At 51.5% G+C, this 23,137-nt stretch overlaps 1 protein-coding gene and 1 long non-coding RNA gene across 8 annotated transcripts in view; one reads left to right on the top strand and one right to left on the bottom strand.

Moving 5' to 3' along the window:
- Positions 1-5,714, bottom strand: part of CNOT10 (CCR4-NOT transcription complex subunit 10) — an 83,092-nt gene extending 77,378 nt beyond the window's left edge. For 5 of the 6 annotated variants that reach the window (XM_070072908.2, XM_089331221.1, XM_051818530.3 and 2 more), the window contains exon 1: positions 5,361-5,700. In XM_070072908.2, coding sequence (XP_069929009.1) covers positions 5,361-5,382 — 22 coding nt within the window. In that variant the 5' untranslated portion in view covers positions 5,383-5,700. Of the gene's footprint in view, positions 1-5,360 lie in introns of all 6 variants that reach the window. The other variant, XM_008266104.4, reaches the window with a different exon arrangement.
- A 251-nt stretch (positions 5,715-5,965) lies between these two features.
- On the top strand, positions 5,966-7,165 carry LOC138849440 (uncharacterized). Of its 2 annotated transcripts, XR_011388310.2 has the most exons (3): positions 5,966-6,081; positions 6,457-6,586; positions 6,955-7,165. It is a non-coding gene; the product is annotated as an uncharacterized LOC138849440 (long non-coding RNA). The 2 variants fall into 2 exon arrangements; XR_016232145.1 differs by lacking the exon at positions 6,457-6,586 and having other exon boundaries at positions 5,977-6,081.
- Positions 7,166-23,137: the final 15,972 nt, after the last annotated feature.

Genomic DNA, 23,137 nt, shown 5'->3' with positions numbered 1-23,137 from the left:
GCAACAAACTCTCGCCTGTTGTTCACTTTAAGTCAAATACATCACATGAGGGCTGGAGTTGTGGTAGAGTGGGTAAAGCCACATTCCATACGGGGGTCAGTTCAAGTCCTGGCTGTTCTATTTCCGATCCAGCTCTCTGCTCATGGTCTGGGAAAGCAGAAGATGGCCCAAGTGGTTGGGCCCTTGCACCCATGTGGTAGACCTGGAAGAAGCTCCTGGCTCCTGGCTTCGGCCTGGTCTGGCCCTGGCTGTTGCAGCCATTTAGGGAGTGAACCAGCGGATAGAAGACCTCTCCCTTTCTGCAATTCTTTCAAATAAATAAATATTTTTAAAAATACAGCATATTAAGAGGTAAAGGCTGGAACACAGTAGTTGAAATGGAGATGTAAGAAAATGTCTGGTGATCCATTTCCCAGCACAGAATGGAAGTTACTGCTGGATGACCTGCGGATGCAGCACAATTCACTAGGCAAACAGGATGCCATGGAGTGATCAACTCCCAGGAGGACACTGAAACACTGAGAAGGAAGGAGGAAGGTGACTTTGTAACTGAGATGCCCTCAGAAAGACTGTACGCCCCCTAGTATTCAGCCAGTGAGCACAGGGGAGGGACCTGCGGGCTGGGTTAAACTGCCTGCTCCTGCTGCCCTTGACACCAGCCTGCTTTCACTGCGCTAGTCCACCTCGAGTAGACAGGTGAGGGTGTTTCCCACAGACCTGGGGGCTCTCCCAGGCTCTCTGTGCAAGCGTGGAACGGCCCCTGGCAGAGGGGGAGACACACCCCCCCGATTTCTGCGTGGCCGCTAGGTCCGCGTGCCCCATTTCCGGCAGAACCACAGAAAGGCTTGAGGCTGTCGTTAGGAAGGCGATGGAGGCGACACAGAAAAGAAAAAGCACATGGCAACCAGGCAACCCTGTGCAGGAGCCAAGGAAGGAGAAGCCGGGCTGTAAGTACGGCCTTGCTGGCTGGCTGGGTACTTCTGCACGCCGAGTCTGTGTGGCTGAGGGGTATCTTAGACAGGAAGAGCGTGTGGAGTCCCCGCCAGCGGTTCCATCATCCAGCAAGGGAACCAGCCGGAGACAGATGAAGTGGGTCCCGCGGTGTGCAACAGACCTCCGTTACAGGAGACAGAGAGCACAGGGACACTCACCAGCCAAAATGGGGAATAAGAATTCCAGGCCAAGGCGGGTGAAGAGGCTCCCTCTGACACCCCCGACAGTTCACAGGGGAGAGAGTACTGGGGCCCCGGGGGATGCTCCTCAGACCAGGAACAAAGAAAAGCAAAAAGGATTAAATATTGCTGTCCTATTTTGTCTAGAGACTCCATTTGTGAACCTTCTGTTTTTTGGCCCAAGTGTGGCTCAGACGAAGATTGAGTGTGCCAAGCTCCAGTTTTCTATGTGAACGACAAAACTCCATCCTTAGAAGAAACAGATTACGCTCCCTGCTTGATGAAGCAGTTGACCCCTCTGTTCCCCCTCAAAAAGGGGGAGGGAAGCAAACAATCGGGAGAGAAAGCTTATACAAGACAATACCCCGTTCCTATTGAAGAAGGGTTAGAACCTCGCATGTCCCTGTACCCCGATTCTCCCAGGCAGAAAATCTGATGGGCCCCATACATCAGTGCAGAATTTAAGAAAGGAACTGGTACCTGGGGAGTTAGTAAAACAAGGTCTAGAAAGCCTCTTACTTCCAACAGAAGTGGCTCCAGTTCAGGTAAATGGTCATCAAAAGGGAAATTCTGCCTAAGTCATGCGAGACAGACTTGCAGATGCAGCCGCTAAGCAAACCTCCCTAGAAGGAGGAATCAAATTATGCAATCTAATCCCACACATCCCGAGAGTAGCACTAACGCCCGGTTTACTAAGGAGCAGAGAGGGACTACACCGAATGGAGCCCACTCAAATGGAAGCTGAAAAGTGGGTGCTCCCTGATGGGAGAGATGTAAGTAAACCCGGGATGAGATTACTGTCCATATAACATAAAGGGAGCCATGTGGTCCCCAGGCTATATGTGATGGTGTGATGCAATACTTAAGAGACACGCCGGCGCCGCGGCTCACTAGGCTAATCCTCCGCCTAGCGGCGCCAGCACACCAGGTTCTAGTCCCGGTTGCCCCTCTTCCAGGCCAGCTCTCTGCTGTGGCCCGGGAGTGCAGTGGAGGATGGCCCAAGTGCTTGGGCCCTGCACCCCATGGGAGACCAGGAGAAGCACCTGGCTCCTGGCTCCTGCCATCAGATCAGCGCGTTGCGCCGGCCGCAGCGCGCCAGCCGCGGCGGCCATTGGAGGGTGAACCCACGGCAAAGGAAGACCTTTCTCTCTGTCTCTCTCTCTCTCACTGTCCACTCTGCCTGTCAAAAAAAAAAAAAAAAAAAAAAAACTTAAGAGACTATAGGTGTGTGGCAATCTATACCACAGCTAAGAAGGCAAGTGGAGGTTGTGTAACATGTCAGAGGATAAACAGGTACTTAGAAAACAAAACACAGGAGGAAGACCTCCTGGGTTAAGGCAATTTCAAAGTATCCAGGTAGACTTTACAGAAACACCTCACGCTGTGGCACAGCAGATAAAGCCACCATCTGCAGTGCCAGCATCCCATATGGGCGCCGGATCGAGTCCCGGCTGCTCCAATCTGATCCAGCTCTCTGCTATGGCCTGGGAAAGCAGTAGAAGATGGCCCAAGTGCTTGGGGCCCTGCACCCACGTGGGAGACCCAGAGGAAGCTCCTGGGTTCGGATCGGCGCAGCTCCAGCCATTGCGGCCACCTGGGAAGTGAACCAGCGGATGGAAGACTCCTCTTTCTCTCTGCTTCTCTGCAACTCTGAATTTCAAGTAAAACAAATAAAATCTTAAAAAAAAAAGGAAAAAAAGAAAAGAAAAATAGTTGCTGATGGTAGCAGATCATTTTCTGGCTGGGTGGAGGCTTTCTCACAACTGCCATTGCTGGAAATGTCATCAAAATACTAGGACTTGCAGAGAACCCGGATTCAGACAGCGGGGGTCATTTCACATTAACGATCCTGAAGGGGCTGTGGAAAGGCTGGGCAGTAAACGGCTCTTCCTCACTCCCTAGCATCCTGCCTCTCCAGGAAAGGTGGAAGGGGTGAGTCAGAAAGACTGCCGCGCCACCCTTGGAAACCACTCTCCTGGAGCAGACACCTCCTGAGGGTCAGAACAGCTGGGAAGGGAGGAGTGACGGCCTCCCCAGGAACTGTGACCTGGGCTCCCTTGCGTAGGAGGACCACATGGAACCCAAAGATGAGTTTCTAAGGACTATGTGCTGGCCACATGCTCTACTTTATCATCCCTAAGGTGCAAGGACTGACTCCCTGCCAGACTGTCAGGTTCAGTCCACCACTTCCCAGCCAGCAGTTTGGTGCTGATGAAGATCTGGAAGGAAGACAGGCTCCACCCCTGCTGGGCGGGCCCACACCAAGTGCCCCAGTCACATGCACACCCTCCAGTTAGAGGACTGGACCACCGGGAAGCGTGGGGGCCGTCTAAAGGACCGTAAAGGCGACTCCAGCCCCCGCCTCCGAGCTTCCCATACTGACGCAGGCCATGGAGTCCGGCTCGGTGGGGCGCGCTGCTGCAGGAGGCGGCTGAGCAGGGAGGCCTGAGTATCCAGTACTCTCAGGATGCCCCCAGAGAAAGGACGTCAGGAGGAAAATGCTGCATCCTAAATAACACAGCGCCCGATGGAACCGCCAGAGGCATGCCAGCGGCTAGCTACTGGAGCCAGTGGACGGGCAGAGAAAGCTGGAACTGACAACCCTTTACAGGCTGGCTAAAAGGGCACTTTGGGAAATGGAACGGTATGGTGGCTTCAATCCCCAGCTCTCTCATAATTGTAGCTGGAGTCCTGAATCACATTATAAGAAAAGAAACAATTTGAGAACAAAAATAAGAGTGAAAATGGGACCAGAAAGTCCAAGTGGAGCACACAGATTCCAAGAAGTCGCATTGAACAGTCAACCATTTTATACAAACCAAAGCCTTACAACTTAGGTAGCAAAGTGGTCTACAAACTTAAATCAACCAAAGAAATGCGCTGGGCCTTATTCTCCAACTAGACATAGCTCTTACCAAATGGTACTGCAAATATGAAGGGCCTGCCCAGGGGCTGGCACTGTGGTGTAGCAGGTAGGGCTGCTGCCTGCAGTGCCGGCATCCCATGTGGGCACCGGTTCTAGTCCCGGCTGCTCCACTTCCCATCCACCTCTCTGCTGTGTCCTGGGAAAGCAGTAGAAGATGGCCCAAGTCCTTGGGCCCCTGCACCCGCATGGAAGACCCGGAGGAGGCTCCTGGCTTCAGATTGGTGCAGCTCGGCCATTGCGGCCAATTAGGGAGTGAACCGGCGGATGGAAGACCTCTCTCTGTCTCTTCCTCTATCTGTAACTCTACCTCTCAAATAAATCTTAAAAGAAAAGAAAGGCCTGCTCCTTCTAACAGACTGAAGAGCAAGTCTTCCGGGGCAGACGGTGAGTCAGATCCCTTTCTCCAGCTTTGCGAATGAATCCAGGAACAAGACGAGAGGCTTTATTTCTGTGGCAGGGCTTGAAAACCACAAGTGCTTTAGGTTTTAGAAGGGTGATTCCAGGCGAGCAGAAACGGGAACCCTGGCGCTCTGCACACAGGAGACAGAAGCTGGTCCCCCTGCACAGGCCAAGTTCACGCAGAGCCTGTAGCACCCTCCCTCTCCTCCCCTGCATCCAGAATTCTGCCCGAACACCAGCTCTGCAGGGGCAGTCCCGGGCCGCTCTCGAAACTCCACTACACTGCATCACGCTCACCGCCTAACCCTTCTCTCTGCTGTTCTCCTTAGCAGAAGCTGATGTTTCGAAAAGACCGTGTGCATCTGTGGCTGTCTAGTGGCTGCTGAGCGAAGTCTCTAAGTCCGTTTGTCAGTTACTGGAGAGATCTGGACCTACCAGGGCGGCCAGCACGGACACTGTGTTCGCTCTTCTCACCGTCAAGACGAAGCGGCTGACCTTGGGGAACTAAGGAACACACACACACACACACACACACACACAGAAACGTCCTGCCGCCGAGACGAGCGGGGCTCGCGAAGTTCCTTCCACGGGACGTGCAGGTGCACCCCAGCGAGAGCCACCGGCCGTGGCGGCAGCCGCGCGCGCCGGGTCTGCGGAGCGGCGGAACCAGCGCGTCCTCCCTCCAGGCCGAGTTACTGCAGAGAGCTGCCCGGACGCGTCCTGAACTACAGAGCTCGGGGCTCCAAGACTCCACGTGGGCCAGATCGGCCGAGGCAGAGCAGGGACGGAGAAGCGCGCGCCCACCGCAGGGCGCCCCGCCGCCGCCCGCCCCGCGCGTCCCGCCGCCGCCCCGCGCGCGTCACCTGCGGGCTTGTCTGCAGCCATCTTCCCGCCTCGGCTCGAGTTCCTCCCCGCAGGCGGCGTGGCCCCGACTCCCGCCGCCGGGCTGGTCGCTGTCCGGGACCTCGGAGGACAACTCTCGAGCCTACCCCGACTCCGGGCCCCCCGGTTCCGGCCTGGCGAGTGGGCAGACGGCGGGCTGAGGAAGTGACGAGAGCGGGTCCGCGTCGTCTAGCAACAGCAGCGGCGTCCCCGCCCAGGCAGCGCCCCAGCCTCCCGCCATACGCCGCTTCCGCCCCGCGGCGTCCCGGAACACACCACTTCCGGGAGCCGGCGTGGGAACTGCGCCGGCCCCGCCCCACGCCGGCGTCCGCCCCGCCCTCGCGCCCGGCCCCGCCCCACGCCGGCGTCCGCTCCGCCCTCGCGCCCGGCCCCGCCCCACGTCGCGTATGCCCCGCCCCTTGCCGGCGTCCGCCCCGCCCTCGGGCCCGGCCCCACCCCACGCCGGCGTCCGCTCCGCCCTCGCGCCCGGCCCCGCCCCACGTCGCGTATGCCCCACCCCACGCCGGCGTCCGCTCCGCCCTCGCGCCCGGCTCCGCCCCACGCCGCGCCGGCCCCACCCCACGCCGGCGTCCGCCCCGCCCCTCGCCGGCGTCCGCCCCGCCCCGTTCCGCGTTCTGGCTCCGGGGCTTCTCGGCGCTTGCTTGGCTTCGGTGACCGTTCCGAGGCGGCCGGCGGGGTCCGGTGAGGGAGGCGCCTTGCGCGGCGTGTGTCTCGGCCAGGCTGGGGCTGTGCCCACTGCTGTCCGGGCGGCTGCGCCTCCGTCGCTCCTGGCCCTCCGGCCCTCCCGGCGCTCTGGAGCCGAGAGCGCGCTGACCCCTAGCTGGCGCTCCGTCTTCTGCCGTCCCTGAACGAGGGTCTCCACGGGAGGACCCCCCCTCAGCAGTTATCCCCCCCCCCAGTTATTCCCCCGCCCCCCGCAGTTATCCAGTATTTATAGCAGCAGTCACTGCACACTGTGGTTCCCACCCAACGCTGCATTATTCTGTCGCGCGCATTGTCCCAGCTCTGCTAACTAGGAGTTTATTTTGTATTTGATTATTGTGATTTATTCCAAAGGCACATTGACAGAAAGGGAGAGACAGACCAAAAGAACTCTTCCACCCACTGGGTCACTCCCCACGTGGCTGCTGCAGCTGGGCCGGGCCGGGCGGAGACCAGGAGCCTGGAACCCACCTGCTTCTCCCACGTGGGTGCAGGGGCCAAGCGCTTGGGCCATCATCTGCTGCTTCCCCAGGCGCGTTAGCAGGGAGCGGGATCGGAAGTGGAGCAGCCGGGACTTGAACTGGTGCCGGTGTGGGGCGCTGGTGTCACAGGCGGTGACTTAATCTGCTAGGCCACAACGCTGGCCCCAGTTGGGAGGTGTTTTTTTTTTTTCCCCCGTGTCTGCTCCTGTGTCCCTTTAACGTATTGCTTGTTTCTTTTTTATTCAAGTTAGCATGCATGAAGGAAGGCGCACACGTTGCAAGCGCAGCCTTTTGAATTTTCACATAATTAATACCCAGAGGAGGTACAGAGCATCACCCTCACAAGGAGGCTCTCCTCATTCTTCCACAGGGATGCTGATGTCTGACGCTGGGAATTCCTGCCTCCTGTTTTTAAGACTTATGGTAACTTCGGATCAGCGCGGTGCGCCGGCGGCGGCCATTGGAAGGTGAACCAACGGCAAAAGGAAGACCTTTCTCTCTCTCTCTCTCTCTCTCTCTCACTGTCCACTCTGCCTGTCCAAAAAAATTAAATAAATAAATAAATAAAGACTTCTGGTAAATGGAGCACACAACATGTTTTCTTTGGAGTATAGCTTCTTCTTTCTCAAGATGATGAGATTCATGTTGCTGAGTGCAGTAGTTTATTTCTCATTGATGTATCATCGATATGTATCTCATTGATTTCTTATCGACATGTTACTGTACTATATGTGTTGATTGTGTTGTTGGACTGTGGATATTTTATGTATTTTGAACAAGGCCAGTATGTGTATTTTAGTGTGACTTTTGGTGACTGTGCATTACAGCTCAACATAAGAAGGCGACCTGGAATGCGGTGGGGAAAGGGGATTCCTTTATTGGGGAATCAGGAGGGGCTGCTTTTGACTGTGTAGAAGGTTGTGAGAGGTAAGGGGCCGCGTTTGGACTGAACGCAGTCAGGAGACAGGTAACTCAGTGATTGTCAGTTTTTATCTAAGATGCAGGAAGATTAAGGCACGCTACAGCTGTCTTGGGTAAACGGGCAGCATCATTCATTTTTGTGGTTGTGCAGGGCCTTATTTCTGCCTTGCCCATAACACAGTGTTGGTGTGTTTACACCTACCATTGTATGAACTTTGTCCATGATCTGTGAGTGTTGTTTGTGTCCAGTTGTTTGTGTGCCAGCAGAACTGTTTCCAATTTTTTTCAAATATTCTATATATTTTTCAAAGATTTATTTACTTATTTATTTGAGAGGCAGAGTTACAGACAGCGTGAGAGACAAAGATCAGTCTTCCATCTGCTGGTTCACTCCCCAAACGGCCACAACAGCTAGAGCTGGGCCAGACCGAGAGCCAGGAGCTGCTTCCAAGTCTTCCACGTGGGTGCAGGGGCCCAAGGACTTGGGCCATCTTCCATTGCTTTCCCAGGCCATAGCAGGGAGCTGGATCGGAAGTGGAGCAGCCAGGAATTGAACCGGTGCCCACATGTGATGCTGGCACTGCAGGCGGAGACTTAACCTACTACTATGCCACAGTGCCAGCCCCTGTTTCCTACTCAGTCCCTCTCTGCAGGTTAGCTGTCAGCAAAGTCCTTTTTCACCTTCTTAAATGTGGTCCCGTATCTGTTGGTTCTTTTTCTCTGCTTCATAGATAAGGAACTGAAGCACAAACATTTACTCAGTTTCCCAAACCACAGGTCTAGTAAGTGGGTATAATCTTCATCGTTGCATTGCAGGTTCAAGGATTTGTTTATTATTTCAGGCTGCTTATCTCGTCTTTCAATATTGACAGCTCTCCTTCTGTTCACAGCCCAGTTCACTCATGTCATTGATGGGGAATGACTTCAGGAATAGGAAGTGCAAAAACTCAACGGGACTCTGCTCTGTCACCAGCTCCGGTGCGCCACTTGCCTCCTGCCAGTGATGGTACCACTAGCCATCCAGAATCCCTCCAGTGGGACGTGGGCCTTGCCATTTGTAGCAGGCTGTCTCCAAGGATAATTGTTAGCAAATCCTCCCATCCCAGTGTGCGCATGCTGCTCCTCCAGTCAAGGGGCTAGGGTTGTGGCACAGTGAGCCAAGCTGCTGCCTGCCATGCTGACATTCTGCATCAGAGGACTGGTTCAAGTCCTGGCTGCGCTGCTTCAGATCCAGCTCCCTGCTAATGTGCCTTAAAGGCAGCAGAAGATGGCCCAAGGACTTGAATCCCTGCCACCCACATGGGAGACCAGGCTGGAGTTCCTGGCTTCTGGATTTGGGCTGGCCCAGTCCCAGCTATTGCGGCCATCTGGGGAATGAATCAGTGGATGAAAGATCTCTCTCTCTCTCTCCTCCCCACCATCTTTCCCTCTCTATTTGTAACTCTTTAAAATAAATAAATAGATTTTTTTGACAAGCAGAGTAAGAGAGTGAGAGAGAGAGACAGAGAGAAAGGTCTTCCTTCCGTTGGTTCACCCCCCAAATGGCCACCACAGCCGGCGTGCTGCACCGATCCAAAGCCAGGAGCCAGGTGCTTCTCCTGGTCTCCCAGGCGGGTGCAGGGCCCAAACACCTGGGCCACCCTCCGCTGCCTTCCGGGCCACAGCAGAGAGCTGGACTGGAAGAGGAGCAACCAGGACAGAACTGGCACCCCAACCGGGACTAGAACCCAGGGTACCGGCACCGCAGGCAGAGGATTAGCCTCTGCTAATTTATTGGCGGCACCAGCCAATAAATAAAATCTTTAAAATAAAAGGAGTGGTTAGTCCAAAGTCATGATGACTATAGATACAATAATACATACTTGAAGCTCACTAGAAGAGATGTCCAAAGTTCCCACCACACACACACACACACACACACACAAGTGGTAACTGGGTGAGGTAATGGATCTGTTGGCTTGCTTGTGGTACTTATTTAACAACATATACATGCATCATAACATCACACTGTATACCTTAATCTATCCACATTTTATTTGTCAATCATGCCTCAATAAAGCAAGAGGGAAAAGAAAAGGGTGGAGACACCTTTCCCCTCCCCTTGAATATAATTGGCTAGTACTTGCTCTGACCAAAAGAAGGCAGCAGAAGTGATGTGAGCCAGTTCTGGGCCTGGCTCTTAAAAGGCACCACAGCTCCCGTTCTCCCTCTCTTAGAACTCAGCTACCCTGCTGGAGACAGACAGGCAGTGTGGAAGACAACCGAGTAGTCCTGGCTCACAGCCAGCACCAAGTTCCAGACCAATGAATGAGCCTTCGGGAACCATCCAGCCCAGCAGAGCCGCCAGCTGAATGCAGCGGTGAGTGAACCCTCGATACCGCGTGCAGCAGAAAACTGCCCAGTCGACCACCACAGCTGTGACCGAACAAGCCACGGTGGGTGTTTGGGGGAATCCAACCTTTAAAGGTTAAGATGTAATTCACATACGATGCAAGTCATCCTTTTAAACTATGCAATTCCATGGGTTTGAGTATGTTCAGATAGTTTTGCAGCTGTTTATTTCCAGGACATTTTTTTTGCACTTTGTAAATTTACATTTATTAAATAAAAAAGTGAAAAAAAAGGATTAGGAAGCATGTTTTGGTGTTTTGTGGAGTCTACAGTTTATCTCAGGGCATACAAACTGTAGGCATGAAGTGAATTAAAAATATTTTTTAAAAATATAAAAATAAAAATTACCAACCATGGGAAAAACTATATTCGTACTACAGAAATACAGAATATGGGTTGGTGTGTTCATTATTTGCTTATAATTTGTGTATAATTCATTATTGGAATAAAGCAGTAAAAACAAAAAAAAAAGATTATGGCTGGTGTAACCATAGATGGTAAGCAAACAGCAGAAGTACTGAGAACAGTTGTGTTAGATGACAGATAGATGTACACATTCGTACTCATATTTATACTCTAAACTTACGATTTTAGGAAATTCTAGAACATACACATGAAATGTTACAACAGTAACACCAGTGATCACATACCACGTAGGCTCTGGAAACACCACAGTGTACTTGTGAGAGAACGAGAGTGAAAAAAGCAACTAACATCTCGGTATAATTATGGAAACAGTTTTGACCTCACAAACCCTGAAGCGGTCTTAGGATCCTTTCAGACCATACTCTGAGAACCTCTCATCTTCCCACTTTCCTGTATGATATGGAATTTCTCAGTCACTTTCTTCCACATGTTTTCTCATTGGAAAAATCAAGGAAAATTGGAAAGGCCGCCCCCTTCCAAAATTGCTTAGAAATCTGATAGGAAGGGAATAATTAACAGCAGGACATTTTTTTATCACCCCCCCCCCCAAACTCTATCCATAGGCAGCCCCTCCTCATTCCTTCAACTATTGATTTTCTTTGTGTCTGTATGGGTTTGCCTGTTCTGGACAGTTCACTTAACAAGAAACGACTAAGGTGTGACCTTCTATGTCTGGCTTCTTTGTATGATTTTTTTCTGGAGTTCTCTATAGTGTCTCTTCAAGTATCAGTACTTTATTCTTTTTTATGGCTGAATACTATGCCACGGTAAGGATATAGCACATACTGTTACTCTTCAGTAGACGGCTGTCTGGGTTACTTTCATCGTTTGGCTGTTGTGAATGACGTTGCTGTAAATGCTCATCTGCGAGTTTTTGTGTGGATGTGTTTTTCATTTCTCTTGCTGTGTAACTGAGTGGAATTGCTGGGTCCCGTGGTACCTCTGTTTAACTTTTAACTGCCCAGCTGTTGTCCTAAGGAGCCATACCGCTTCAGCTTCCCACAACCACTGTGTGCCGTCCCTCTGCTGCCTTCCCAGGCGCGTCATCAGGGAGCTGGATTGGAAGTGGAGCAGCCGAGACACGAGGTCGTGCCCACGTGGGATGCTGGTTCTCCAGATGGCAGCTTCCCTACTATGTCACAGTGCAGGCCCCTCATATTTTTCCTTTTAAAAAGATCTTATTTGAGAGGCTGCTAGATGGAGAAAAATATAGAGAGAGCTCCCTCGGCTGGTTCACTCCCCCAAATGCCCAGTGGCTGGGGTTAGGCCAGGCCAAGGCTCCGAGTTAGTAACTCAGTCTGGCTCTTCCACGTGGGTGACCAGAGCTCAGCTCTTGGGCCATCACCACCTGCCTCTGAGGCTGGGCCTCAGTAAGAAGCTGGAATAGGGAGCAGGGCTGGAGTTGAAGCCTGGGGACTGCGGCGTGCGATGTGGGCATCCCAGCAGGCGCTCAACTGCCTGCCCTCGCTCAGATAGCTTCAAGGTGTTTGAAGTGGTTTCTTCTTTATTAGGGGATGTATTTTATGTATTTGAAAGCCTGAGTGACAGAGAGGGAGGGAGAGACAGAGAGAGAGATCTTCCATCCACTGGTTCACTTCCCAAATGACTGCGATGGCCAGCGCTGGGCCAAACCAAAGCCAGGATCCTGGAACTCCATCTGGGTCTCTTACTTGGGTGGCAGGGGCCCAGGCACTTGGCCACCTTCTGCTGATTTCCCAGGTGCATTAGCAGGGAGCTGGGTTGGAAGCAGAGCAACCATGACTTGAACGAGCACTCCGATGTGGGTGCTGGGGTCGCAAGGCGGCGACTTAACCTGCTGTTCCACAATGCCAGAACCTAAAGTGGTTTCTCTTTTCTTGGATAAACTCTGACCGATATAAATCTTATGTAAAATATTCAGGAAAAATTTAGTAATGGGTATAGTCTCCCTCATCTCAAGACTTCCCAAGAGGCTCTTTTTTTTTTTTTTTTTTTTTTTTTTTTGACAGGCAGAGTTAGACAGTGAGAGAGAGAGGGAGAGAGAAAGGTCTTCCTTCCGTTGGTTCACCCCCGAAATGGCCGCTACGGCTGGCACGCTGCGCTGATCTGGAGCCAGGAGCCAGGTGCTTCCTCCTGGTCTCCCATGCAGGTGCAGGGCCCAAGCACTTGGGCCATCTTCCACTGCACTCCTGGGCCATAGCAGAGAGCTGGACTGGAAGAGGAGCAACCGGGACAGAATCCGGCGCCCCAACTGGGACTAGAACCCCGTGTATGGCGCCGCAGGCGGAGGATTAGCCTAGTGAGCCGTATTGCCCTCCCAAGAGGCTCTTTACTCCTTCTAGAGACACCTTGAGCTGGAGGGCATTTAGGTCTGTGCCTTTATCATTGTTATAGTGGATTTTTCACAATTTTATCTATACTATATAACTATCATGTCCCACTGCCAGTGATCTACTAGTTCCATCTCCTGTAGACATTTCAATTTACATATGAAGGAAATTATAGATATCTTAAACATTTGTTACTCTCTAAATGGGGGTGGGTAATGTCCAGCCCATGGGCTATAGGAGGCCAGGGAAATCATTTGCTCTGGCCCACCCTGCCAAGGTAACCACACGTGGGATTCAAAATTCAATAAATCTGTAGGAGATTAATTTTTTAAAGATTTATTTATTTATTTGAAAGGCAGGGTTGCAGAGAGAGAAGTAGTGACAGAGAGATCTTCCATATACTTGGTTTTTTGTTTGTTTGTTTTGACAGGCAGAGTGGACAGTGAGAGAGAGAGAGAGAAAGGTCTTCCTTTGCCGTTGGTTCACCCTCCAATGGCTGCCGCGGCCAGCACGCTGCGGCCGGCGCATCACACTGATCCGAAGCCAGGAGCCAGGTACTTACCCTGGTCTCCCATGGGGTGCAGGGCCCAAGGACTTGGGCCATCCTCCACTGCACTCCCTGGCCACAGCAGAGAGCTGGCCTGGAAGAGGGGCAACCGGGACAGAATCCGGCACCCCAACCGGGACTAGAACCTGGTGTGCCGGCGCCGCAAGGTGGAGGATTAGCCTAGTGAGCCATGGCGCCGGCCATCTTCCATCAACTTGTTCACTCCCCAAATGGCCACAATGACCAGGGCTGGGCCAGGCTGAAGCTAGAAGCCAGGAGCTTCATCTGGTTCTCCCACATGAGTGCAGGGACCCAAGCACTTGGGCCATGCTTTGATGCCTTCCCGGGCACATTAGCAGGGAGCTGGATTGGAAGGGAGCAGCCAGGACTTGAAGTGGGGTCTATGTGGGATGCTGGCACTGCAGAGGGCGGCTTAACCTGCTGCACCGCAGTGTCGGCCCTAAGCTGATAATTGTGTGTGGCCTGTGAATGACGTTATAAATATCCAAATGGCCTTTGGCAGAAAGTAATTTCTCCATTCCCACAAAACAGGATTTGGAGAACATTATTTCAGCTATAAATATGAGAAAGTTGAGTAAGATTTTGTTTTAATTCTTACCATCACCATCATGAGATATTTTAAAACAGAATACAATATGACAAGTGTATTTAACCACTCAGATTTAACAAATGTCAGTGTTTACCACATTTGCATCGGAGGTTTTTTTAATTTGCAGATATTACTGGTGCAGCTGACTCAGTTTACACTGCCTCCCTGACTAGGTCTCCCTCCCCCACCCCACCCAAGACACTGACTCAGTTTACACTGCCTCGCCGACTAGGTCTCCCTCTCTTCCCCCCCAGAGGTGGCCACTACTCTGAACTTGGTGGGCCTCCTTCAGCTGCACGTTTGCAACATACGTGCACCTGCAAACAACAGTTATCAGTTTTCATTCAACTTTACAGAAATGTCACACTGACACTATCACTCGGCAGTGGGCATTTTCTTCACTCATTATTATAGTTTAAAGATTTAATCACATTTATGTATGTGTGTGGAGGGAGGAAGGAGGGCGGGGGGAGAGGGGTGGGGCCAGTGCTGTGGTGCAGCTGGTTAAACCACTGCTTGCCATACTGGCATTCCATTTCAGAGTACTAGTTTGAATCCTGGCTGCTCCACTTCCAGCTCCCTGCTAAAGTACCTGTGAAAGCAGCATTTGATGGCCGAGTGCTTGGGCCCCTATCACCTATGCAGGAGACCAGGATGAAGCTCCTGGCTCCTGGCTTCAGCCTAGTGCAGACACAGCTGTTATGATCATTTGGAGAGTGAACCAGCAGATGGAAGATCTCTCACTCTCTTTCTCTCTGTTGCTCTGCCTTTCAAATAAACAAATAATCTTTAAAGAATTTATGACAATAAATTCATGACCTTATAATTCTTATCCTTTAGAGTTGTTAAAAACCATTTTTCAAATTTAAATTTTTTTTTTTTTTGGACAGGCAGAGTGGACAGTGAGAGAGAGAGACAGAGAGAAAGGTCTTCCTTTGCCGTTGGTTCACCCTCCAATGGCCGCCGCGGCTGGCGCGCTGCGGCCGGCGCACCGCGCTGATCCGATGGCAGGAGCCAGGAGCCAGGTGCTTCTCCTGGTCTCCCATGGGGTGCAGGGCCCAAGCACTTGGGCCATCCTCCACTGCACTCCCTGGCCACAGCAGAGAGCTGGCCTGGAAGAGGGGCAACCGGGACAGAATCCGGCGCCCCGACCGGGACTAGAACCCGGTGTGCCGGCGCCGCTAGGCGGAGGATTAGCCTAGTGAGCCGCGGCGCCGGCCTAAATTTTATTTTTTAAAGATTTGTTTATTGGGCCTGGTGCCATGGCTCACTCATTTGGTTAATCCTCCTCCTAAGGCACCAGCATCCCATATGGGCTCTGGGTTCTAGTCCCAGTTGCTCCTGTTCCAGTCTAGCTCTCTTCTGTGCCCAGGAGGGCAGTGGAGGATGGCCCAGGTGCTTGGGACACTGCACCCGCATGGGAGACCAGGAGGAAGCACCTGGCTCCTGGCTTCAGATTGGTGCAGCACGCCGGCTGGAGCAGCCATTTAGGGGGTGAACCAACGGAAGGAAGACCTTTCTCTCTGTCCCTCTCTCTCTAACTCTGCCTAATAAAATAAATTTGTTTATTTATTTGAAAGAGTTACACAGCAAGAGAAGGAGAGGGAGAGAGAGAGAAGTCTTCCATCCGCTGGTTCACTCCCCAATTGACTGCAACAGCCGGAGCTGCGCCGATCCAAAGCCAGGAGCCAGGAGCTTCTTCTGGGTCTCCCATGCAGGTGCAGGGGCCCAAGGTCTTGGGCCATCTTCTGCTGCTTTCCCAGGCCATAGCAGAGAGCTGGATCAGAAGTGGAGCAGCCAGACTCGAACCGGCACCCATATGGGATGCCGGCACTGCAGACAGCAGCTTTCCTGCTACACCACAGGGCTGGCCCCTGTATTTAAATTTTTAAATTTATTGGAGAGGCAGAGAGACAAAGAGAGAGAGAGGGCTTCCATCCATTGATTCATTCTCCAGATGCCCACAATGGCCAGGACTGTACCAAGGTGGAGGCCAGGAATTGGGAACTCAATCCAGGTGTCCCATGTGGGTGGCGAGAACCCAATTGCTGAAGCCCTTATCACCTGTTTCCTCTGGGTCCACACTGGCAGGATGTGAAATTAGCAGGAAGCTGAAACTGGGAGTGGAGCCAGGACTCAAGCCAGACAGGCACTCCAGTGTGGAGTATGGGGGTGCAGGGCCCAAGCACTTGGGCCATCCTCCACTGCACTCCCGGACCACAGCAGAGAGCTGGCCTGGAAGAGGGGCAACTGGGACAGAATCCGGCGCCCCGACCGGGACTAGAATCTAGTGTGCTGGCGCTGCAAGGCGGGGGATTAGCCTAGTGAGCCGCGGCCCCGGCCAGAGCCTTTATGATTTTTAGAAGTGCTCCTTTAGAATTACTTAGACATACAGATTTTAAAATTATATTACTCATGAGCACACGAAACAGGAAAATGTAAATAAACTGGTGAAGGTATTTTCAGAACATCTTTCCATCACATCCCCACTCTGAACCACCTCTCAGTTCTGCACCCTCAGTGTCTTTGCTCCGCGTGTCGTCCCTTGCGCCCTCGTGAGCACTGGTGGAGGAGCGCCTTCTCAGAGCGTGAGTGCGTCACTGCTGTTTTAATTCTGGCACTTTCTGGGTCTTACCAGAAGATAGAAAGCATGCCACGTTTTCAGAGCACGTTTGCACACACAGATCTGGATTGACACACTTACATCGGCCTATGACAACAGCACCCGTGGGACGCTCCCAAATGTGACAAACCTGCCAACTGCTGAGATGAGTGAGGGCCTGAGAGTCACTGAAGTACAAGTACAGTGAATCTTTGCTGGAGGGCCCCATTCCAGATTTCCCCTAGTTCTCGTGGGAGAAATCGGTTGCCTGCCCCCGTCCGGATCAGTGACCGGCTAAAAGAAAGAAGACTGCTCTGTGCGTGCCTTGGGCTCACTGTGTGTCCGCCGTGCCTGGGGGCATTTCTGTGGGGATATCAACCAGGAGGAGTCGGGATGGCCGCTGATAGGACAACCTCCTGTCACTTTACCTCTCTGTATTAATCTCTTCTTGAAGTAATTTTAAAAACACAGCTACAGAGATCATTCTCGAGCCTGCGTGCAAAGCTCCATGAGTTTCTCTAGGACACATACTACAAAAGTAGTCGTTTAAAAATTTTTATTGCTAGGCCTGCGCCACAGCTCACTAGGCTAATCCTCTGCCTGAGGCGCTGGCACCCCAGGTTCTAGTCCCGGTCGGGGCGCCGGATTCTGTCCCAGTTGCCCCTCTTCCAGGCCAGCTCTCTGCTGTGGTCCGGGAGTGCAGTGGAGGATGGCCCAGGTGCTCGGACCCTGTACTCGCATGGGAGACCAGAAGGAAGCACCTGGCTTCTGGCTTCGGATTGGTGCAATGCGCCGACCGTAGTGGCCATTTGGGTGGTGAACCAATGGAAATAAGACCTTTCTCTCTGTCTCTCTCTCTCACTAACTCTGCCTGTCAAAAAAAATTTTTTTTTATTGCTAAACTTCCAAGTTAAAAAAAAAAATATTGCTAAGCTTTCAAGCTTAGAAGTGGGGTGTGTAACAAATCCCACGTGTCCGTGTGTCCATCCCCAGCTTCATATTGCTTCATCCGCCCCTCCTCCTTGTTTGCGACTGGGTTGTTCCAAAGTATTATATCACATCGTTCCTAAAAACTTCAGTATGCCAACTCGAAAAGAAACATGTAAATATTTTCTTGTATGACCACAATGCCGTTATCTCACCTAACAAATTTCAAAATAAGTCCCAAATGCCATTCAGTCTGCAAGCCGTGCTCCAGTTTCCTCCATTGTATAAAAAGCCTTTTTGTAATTCAGAATCAAGGTCAAACAGGAGCCGTTCATTTCACTTGGTTATGTCCCCGTTTCTTTTCAGTGTTTTAAGTCTTACGTTTCTCTTGTTCTAGAACAGTGCCCGGCCCTCCCGTGTTTCCTTGCCTCCACTTGTTGATGGAGTTAGAGTCCAACATGAGGTCCCTCTTTTGGGATCATCTATCTGTTTTGCTTCCATGTGGACTGCGTCCTTTATCCTCAGTATCCTCTTGTGGCTTAGAGGTCAGTCCCAAAGACTTTGATGATTATTGCTCAAAAAAAAAAAAAAAAAAAAAATCAGAAGACTTGCTCCTAGGTGATTCTGTGTGCTTCCTGCATCCCCAAGGGGAGGCAGAGTGTTGGTTGCCTCACTTTCTGTGATGTTAGCATTGATTCTTGGGGCCAGCACTGTGGCGCAGTGGGTTAATGCCCTGGCCTGAAGCGATGGCATCCCATAGGGGTGCTGGTTCGAGACCCGGCTGCTCCACTTCTGATCCAGCTCTCTGCTATGGCCTGGGAAAGCAATGGAAGATGACCCAAGTCCTTGGGCCCCTGCACCCACGTGGGAGACCCGGAAGAAGCTCCTGGCTCCTGGCTTCGGATTGGTGCAGCTCTGGCCGATGTGGCCAACTGGGGAGTGAACCATCGGATGGAAGACCTTGCTCTCTCTCTCTCTGCCTTTCTTCTCTCTCTGTGTAACTCTGACTTTCAAATAAATAAATAAAAATCTTAAAAAAAAAGATTGATTCTTGGATTCAAACAGTTGATCTGATTTTGCATGTTTCCTATCAGCCGTTCTGCTCGTGTGTGTGTGTTTTAAGTTTATGCGAAAGGCAGACACACACACAGACAGAGCGATCTCCATGTGCGGGTTCATTCTTCATAATGCCCCCAACGTCTGGGACGGGGCCACCTGCAGCCAAGAGCCTGGAGCTCAGTCTGGGATCTGCCACGTGGGCGACAGGAGCCAGCTACTCAGGCCTTCCAGAGTGCTCATAGCAGGAAGCTAGAATGGAAAGCGGAGTCTGGACTTCAGCCCAGACATGGAGTTCCGACACTCCAAGCTGAGGCGTGTCCACCGCGCCCAACACCCATCCCCACTGTGTGGTTTTAAAAGCAGTGATGGCCACTCCTAATGGTTGGGATGATTTTCCAGTGTGGACATTGCTGTATTTGGACACTGGGAATCAAGGTTAGGTGAGTGTTCCTTAAATTGAACACCCCTAGATGCCTCCCCCGCTTTACCCTCGCCCCAGTCCTAGCCGGAATTCTGAACTGAAGAACCTCCCCTTTTCCATAGGCATACTTGTTTTTACTGAAATTCATTTTATATCTGAAAGACTGAATATTTTTATCTTTCTTTTTTTATTTATTATTTTTATTTTTTTTTTTGACAGGCAAAGTTAGACAGTGAGAGAGACAGAGAGAAAGGTCTTCTTTCCATTGGTTCACCCCCCAAATGGCCGCTGTGATCTGAAGCCAGGAGCCAGGTGCTTCTCCTGGTCTCCCATGGGGTGCAGGGCCCAAGCACTTGGGCCATCCTCCACTGCACTCCCGGGCCACAGCAGAGAGCTGGCCTGGAAGAGGGGCAACCGGGACAGAATCCGGCGCCCCGACCGGGACTAGAACTCAGGGTGCCGGCGCCGCAGGCAGAGGATTAGCCCAGTGAGCCATGGCGCCGGCCATATTTTTATCTTTCTACAATTTATTTTATTTATCTGAAAGGCAAAATGACACACACACGCACTCAGAGAATGACAGAGAACTCTGTCCTCCGGCTCATTCCCCAGATGGCCGCAACAGTAAGGCTGAGATATGCCAACGCCAGGAGCTCCATCTGGGTCTTCCTGTGCGGAGTGGGGACCCAAAGAAGTAGCTAATCCATCTTCCACTGCTTCTCCAGGCACGTCAGCAGGGGGCTGGATTGGAATCAGAGCAGCCAGGACTATAGCTGGCACTTGGGACAGTAGCTTAACCTGCTGTGCCACAATGCTGGCCCAGAGACTGGGAGTTTAGTTTTTGGCCTAAAATGATTGATTTTCAGAAGAAAAAGTTTATGCCTCAGCAATCTCCAGGACTGTTTTTTTTTTTTCCTAAAAAATTATTCTTAACTGATGGCTTTTTATGTATTTTTGCCTTTTTTAATCAACTCCAGTCCTTAATTTTTCAATATTAAAATTATTCCATTTTGTACCAATGAGAGAATATAATCTCAGTGATTGCCCATTATTAAAATTCTACCATGTTTTTTGTTGAAAAAATTTATTTACTGGCTGGCGCTGCAGCTCACTAGGCTAATCCTCCGCCCGCGGCGCCGGCACCACAGGTTCTAGTCCTGGTTGGGGTGCCGGTTCTGTCCCAGTTGCTCCTCTTCCAGGCCAGCTCTCTGCTGTGGCCCGGGAGTGCAGTGGAGGATGGCCCAAGTGCTTGGGCCCTGCACCCGCATGGGAGACCAGGAGAAGCACCTGGCTCCTGGCTTCAAATCAGCTCAGCCTGCCGGCCGTAGTGGCCATTTGGGTGGTGAACCAATGGAAGGAAGACCTTTCTCTCTGTCTCTCTCTCTCACTGTATAACTCTGCCTGTCAAAAAAAGTTGTTTATTTATTTTCATTTTATTTGAAAAGGAAGAGGGAAATCTTCCATCTGCTGTTTCACTCCCCAATGGCTGGAGCTGTGCCGATCCAAAGCCAGGAGCCAGGAGCTTCTTCCAGGTCTCCCACATGGGTGCAGGAGCCCAAGGACTTGGGCCATCTTCCACTGCTTTCCCAGGCCATAGCAGAGAGGTGGATTGGAAGTGGAGCAGCTGGGACTCAAACAGGGGCCCATATGGGATGCTGAAACTGCAGGTGGCAGCTTTACCTGCTACGCCACAGTGCCGACCCCGACGCCTCTTTTCTTTCTTTTTTTTTTCTTAAAGATTTGTTTTATTTATTTATTTATTTATTTATTTATTTATTTATTTTTTACAGGCAGAGTTAGACAGTGAGAGATACAGAGAGAAAGGTCTTCCTTCCATTGGTTCACCTCCCAAATGGCCACTACGGCCGGCAGGCTGCGCTGATCCGAAGCCAGGAGCCAGGTACTTCCTCCTGGTCTCCTATGTGGGTGCAGGGCCCAAGCACTTGGGCCATCCTCCACTGCACTCCCGGGCCACAGCAGAGAGCTGGCCTGGAAGAGGAGCAACTGGGACAGAACCGGCACCCCAACCGGGACTAGAACCCTGGGTGCCGGCACCGCATGCAGAGGATTAGCCTAGTGAGCTGTGGCGCCAGCCTAAAGATTTGTTTTATTTATTTGAAAGTCAGAGTTACACAGAGAGAGGAGAGGAGGAGAGGCAGAGAGAGAGAAAGGTCTTCCATTCGATGGTTCACTCCCCAGTTGGCCGCAATGGCCAATCTGAAGCCAGGAGCCAGGAACTTGCTCCGGGTCTCCCACGTGGGTGCAGGGACTCAAGCATTTGGACCATCTTCCATTGCTTCCCCAAGCCATAGCAGAGAGCTGGACTGCAAGTGGAGCAGCTGGGTCTCGAACTGGTGCCCATATGGGATGCTGGTGCTTCAGGCCAAGTCGTCAACCCACTGCGCCACAGCACCAGCCCCCATTCCTCTTTTTTTTTTTTTTTTTAAAGATTTATTTTATTCATTTGAAAGAGTTACAGAGAGAGGCAGAGACACAGAGAGAAAGAGATCTTCCACCCACTGGTTCAGTCCCCACATGGCCGCCTCTAGGACTCTCATGTGGGTGCAGGGACCTAAGCACTTGGGACATCCTCTGCTGCTGGCAGAGCTTGAAATGGAGCAGCTGAGACTCTAACCGCCCCCCATGTGGGATGCTGGTGCTGCAGGCCAGGGCTTTAATCCGTTGCACCCAGTGCCAGCCCATGGTGCACTCGTCAGCAGCCAGAGCTGGGCCAAGTCAAGGTGCCCAGAACTCAGTCTGGGTGGCAGGGATCCGAGTACTTGAGCCACTGCCTCTTCCTCCTGCGATATGCGTTAGCGGGCAGCTGGAATTGACAGTGGAGTTGGCATCTGAGGTAGGCACTCCCACATGGGATGTAGGCGTCCCAAGCAGCAACTGAACTGCCGCACCGAATGTCCACTCTGTATTCTTCTTAGGAACTCCCACACTGCATCCAAAGTGACTACACTCTTTTGTGTTCCCATCAGCCATGTAGGAGTGTTCTGATTTTCCCATATCCACATTAGCACGTACTGTTTTGTTAGCATTGTAGTTTGGTTGTCACATTCCTGTTGACTAATGATGTTGAGTAACTTTTCAAGTGCTTATTGATTATTTGTATATCTTCCTTACATAAATATCTATTCAGATACTTTGCCTATTTTCAACTGAATTTTCTTTTTATTAGTCACTTGTAAAGGTTCTTATATATTATAGAAATACATTTTTTAATCAGATATACTGTTTGTAAGTCTTTTGGTCAGATGCAGGATTTATAAATATTTTTTCCCATTCTATGAGATATTTTTAACTTTTTTTTTAAAGGATTTATTTTATTTATTTGAAAGAGCTACACAGAAAAAGAAGGAGAGGCAGAGAGAGAGAGACAGAGACAGAGACAGAGAGGTATCTTCCATCTGCTGGTTCACTCCCCAATTGGTTGCAACAGCTGGAGCTGGGCTGATCTGAAGCTGAGAGCCAGGAGCTTCTTCCAGGTCTCCCACGTGGGTGCAGGGGCTCAAGGACTTGGGCCATCTTCTGTTGCTTTCCCAGGCCATAGCAGAGAGCTGGATTGGAAGTAGAGCAGCTGGGACTTGAACTGGCGCCCATATGGGATGCTGGCACTGCAGGCGGCCGCTTTACCTGCTACACCATAGCACTGGCCCTGAGATGTTTTTACTTTTTTTTTAAAAAAAAATCTTATTTATTTATTTAAAAGGCAGAGTGAAACACACACACACACACACACACACACACAGAGCGAGAGCGAGAGCGAGAAAGAGATCTTCCATCCTCTGACTCACTCCGGGCCCACACACACAGAGCTGAATTGCGGTGATAACTCAGTTTACTGCACCACAGTGCCAGCCCCTCCATAGGAATTTTATTTTTTTAATTTATTTTTTGACAGGCAGAGTGGACAGTGAGAGAGAGACAGAGAGAGAGGTCTTCCTTTACCGTTGGTTCACCCTCCAATGGCCGCTGTGGTCGGTGCGGTGCGCCTGGCGTACCGCACTGATCTAAAGCCAGGAGCCAGGTGCTTCTCCTGGTCTCCCATGGGGTGCAGGGCCCAAGCACTTGGGCCATCCTCCACTGCACTCCCTGGCCACAGCAGAGAGCTGGCCTGGAAGAGGGGCAACCGGGACAGAATCCGGTGCCCCGACCGGGACTAGAACCCGGTGTGCTGGTGCCACAGGTGGAGGATTAGCCTAGTGAGCCGCGGCGCTGGCCCCATAGGAATTTTAGAATCAGCTTGTCAGTTTCTGCAGAGAAGTCAGCAGGGATTCTGACAGAGATTCTGTTGAATCTGTAGATTAATGTGAGGAGTATTTCCGTCGTCA

The sequence above is a fragment of the Oryctolagus cuniculus genome, chromosome 4 (genome assembly GCF_051225735.1).
Source record: "Oryctolagus cuniculus isolate XC-2025 breed Fujian yellow rabbit chromosome 4, ASM5122573v1, whole genome shotgun sequence".
NCBI lineage: Eukaryota > Metazoa > Chordata > Mammalia > Lagomorpha > Leporidae > Oryctolagus > Oryctolagus cuniculus.
This window is presented reverse-complemented; position numbering and strand designations above follow the sequence as displayed.